Below are 2,727 nucleotides of genomic sequence, written 5' to 3'. Positions count from 1 at the left end.
CCAACATTCCGGCACAACTTTAACTTTCAGGCACGAGTTAACATTCTGTCACGACTTTAATTTTCTCACGCGACATTAATTTTCCGGCATGAATTTTTCTGGCTTCTGAATTTTTTCCGACTTTGTCATGGCACGACAAAAAAAGGTTGATGAGAAATACGAGATGGTACTACTCCGCAGACCTAGCCTGTTCCAGTGTATCGGTAGAGTGAAAAAACGAGAGGGCCATGGGTCGCGCGTAATCAGGGGACCCGACCCATGTCTCCCTGATGCCGTTTACTATCGGGCTTTTTTTCTTTTCTTTGACGCAATATTGATAAAATTAAAAGCTACAGGTGCTAGCGTAGAATATATTCCCTCGATTAGCAGTGTGAAATTGAGATTCTCTCCACAGATTAAGATGTCAGTACCATACCAATTCAGTACATTCAACTCAAGTAACCCTTTCAAATAAATAGTGAGTAATTTTAGAGTCGACAACTCTTTATAGAGGCTGTTTTGCATAACAATAATACACGAGAGTTTATTGAGATCACGTAAGCATTTAATTAAGAAAATTCAAACATTCAGTCTTTTTTGGTTCCTCCAAGTTGGACATAACTCACTTGTGATCAGAGTGACAACAAGAAATTAGCAAAAAATATAAATGCGTGTTTATGCTATGTCCACCGATGCAAGACTTCGATACCTCAGTTAAAAAATGGAAAATGTGTGGTTTTGGATTTTCGGATGGGTCTTGTCCGTCTTGACTCTGACAGGGAATGGATTAGTCATCCTTTTGGTGTGCAGACGTCGACAGCTTCGCACCGAAACCAACGCTTTTATCGTTTCCCTGGCAATTGCTGATTTCTTTGTTGGGTTAACTGCCATTCCCTTGCAGTTCTTCTATACACTAGCCAGCGGGAGAAACGCACTGCCTAAAACCTCCATCGGTTATTTTGCAGTGATGTTTATAAGGGTGGTTTTCCAGTATGCATCTGGTACAAACTTATGTTGCTTAATGTTGGATCGGTACATCGCTGTTACGAAACCTTTGAAGTATCTGCTTTTCATGAAACGCCGTCGAGTTATTCAAATGATCGCTTTAGCCTGGGGAATACCATCTACGGTGATAACACTTGTCGCATCCCTTCGCTTTAGTCTAAATAACTCTCTGCTTTATAAGATCAGCGGCTGGTTTTATGCGTGTTTTGAAATACCTTTATGCCTTATTTTAATCTTCTGCTTTGGATCTATGTTTCGAATCGTTTGCAAACACAAGCAAGCCGCTCGAATCTTGGCTAAACAATTACATTTTAATCATGAAGTTTTCATCAAGACTCAAGGGAAGTCGACAGTTAAAATGATGGCGGTCGTTGTAGCTTTGTTCCTGTTGTGTTACATAATATTCGCGCGATGCAGTTTCGTTTTAATCTTAAACAGTCACAACTCATGTAAAGACACCGGTTATAAATTACCTATCTTAGTTGTGAACTCAGCCGTTAACCCGCTATCATACGCCATCTTCAAACGAGATATTAGGAAGGAGCTCAAAAGACAAATGCACTTTATTAATAATTTTTGAAATTTTGCATTTACATAGAACGGCAAACGCAAACGAAATTTAATATTAAAAACATGGAACTATTAAATTTTAAGTTGATAGTTTTTTTTCCTGAAATTGTAACATTATGCTTTTTATTTTTCATGCAAGACTTTTCCAATTTTAGTTTTTTAACATTTGTAACATGGAAATGTGGTCATGATCGTGCAGAGAGAAAGCATATTTGGTAAAAGACTTGCGTAATCGCAGTGTTTTCAGCATAATGTCAATATAGCTTGTTTTTGAGTCGACAAAGTAGCCTTTGTATTTACGTAACTACTTGAGAAGAAAGGAACTGACAATTTACTCAAGCAGGTGGATACTCCAACATTAATTTGAAATTTGTGATAGTAAGATTAACTTGTTAAATGTGAATGAAAATAGGAGAATTTGTGCTTCTGTAGGCAGAAAAAGATTTGAATCGCAGCGTTAAAATTTGATGAATTTTGCGACCGGAAATTTGATAAACGCAGGATTCTATTCAGGTCTGGTTTTATAAACGCTCGAGGTATGCGTTTATTATTCTGCGGAGTTGGATGGTTACCATCATTCCGGATTTCTCCGTCACTCAATCTAAGACACAAAGTGACTTATTCCTTTTCTGTTGACTTTGCGTTGGTCCCTGCATTTCATTTAGCAATTTTAGTATTTCCAATTTGTCATGGCATCGACTTGTTCCAAATTCTTAATCTCCATAAATCTCCATATAAGTAAACAGTGAAAAGCACTCGACAGCAATTTTGCTAAGAACCGCAAGGCCTTCATTTCGTTCTCTTTGAACCGCAAATCGGCCAGAAAATAGGCTACGTGTAGCCTCTTGTTGAATAGTTAAAATGCCTGAGTTAAAATATAATAAAATATAATTTGACTATGTAGAGACAGACGGTCGGCGGTGGAAAATCATGATCACTAATTGGAGTCAATGCACACTGAAGTAGGTGGGGGAGGGGGGGCAGGAAAGTATCTTCAGAAACTGTGGTGCTGCGTCGGTGGGAGAGTATAACAAGGTAATTTGGTTTTATCAACTGACATTTCGAGCGTTAGCCCTTCGTCAGAGCGAATTTGAAGTAGGATGTTCTCAGTGGTAATATTTTAACAGGGATTTCCATGGTAACAAAAGGGAAAAAGCAAGGATAAAAATGATA

At 38.2% G+C, this 2,727-nt stretch overlaps 1 protein-coding gene across 1 annotated transcript; it reads left to right on the top strand.

Moving 5' to 3' along the window:
- Positions 1-570: 570 nt before the first annotated feature.
- LOC113684880 (octopamine receptor beta-2R) lies at positions 571-1,831 on the top strand. The gene has a single exon (XM_027202290.2). The coding sequence runs from the start codon at positions 701-703 to the stop codon at positions 1,562-1,564; it is 864 nt and encodes a 287-aa protein (XP_027058091.2). The 5' UTR covers positions 571-700; the 3' UTR covers positions 1,565-1,831.
- The last annotated feature ends 896 nt before the right edge of the window (positions 1,832-2,727 follow it).

Source organism: Pocillopora damicornis, chromosome 5 (genome assembly GCF_964200805.1).
Source record: "Pocillopora damicornis chromosome 5, jaPocDami1.2, whole genome shotgun sequence".
NCBI classification, from domain to species: domain Eukaryota; kingdom Metazoa; phylum Cnidaria; class Anthozoa; order Scleractinia; family Pocilloporidae; genus Pocillopora; species Pocillopora damicornis.
Note: the sequence above shows the minus strand (reverse complement) of the source record. Positions and strands in the feature narration are given on the sequence as shown.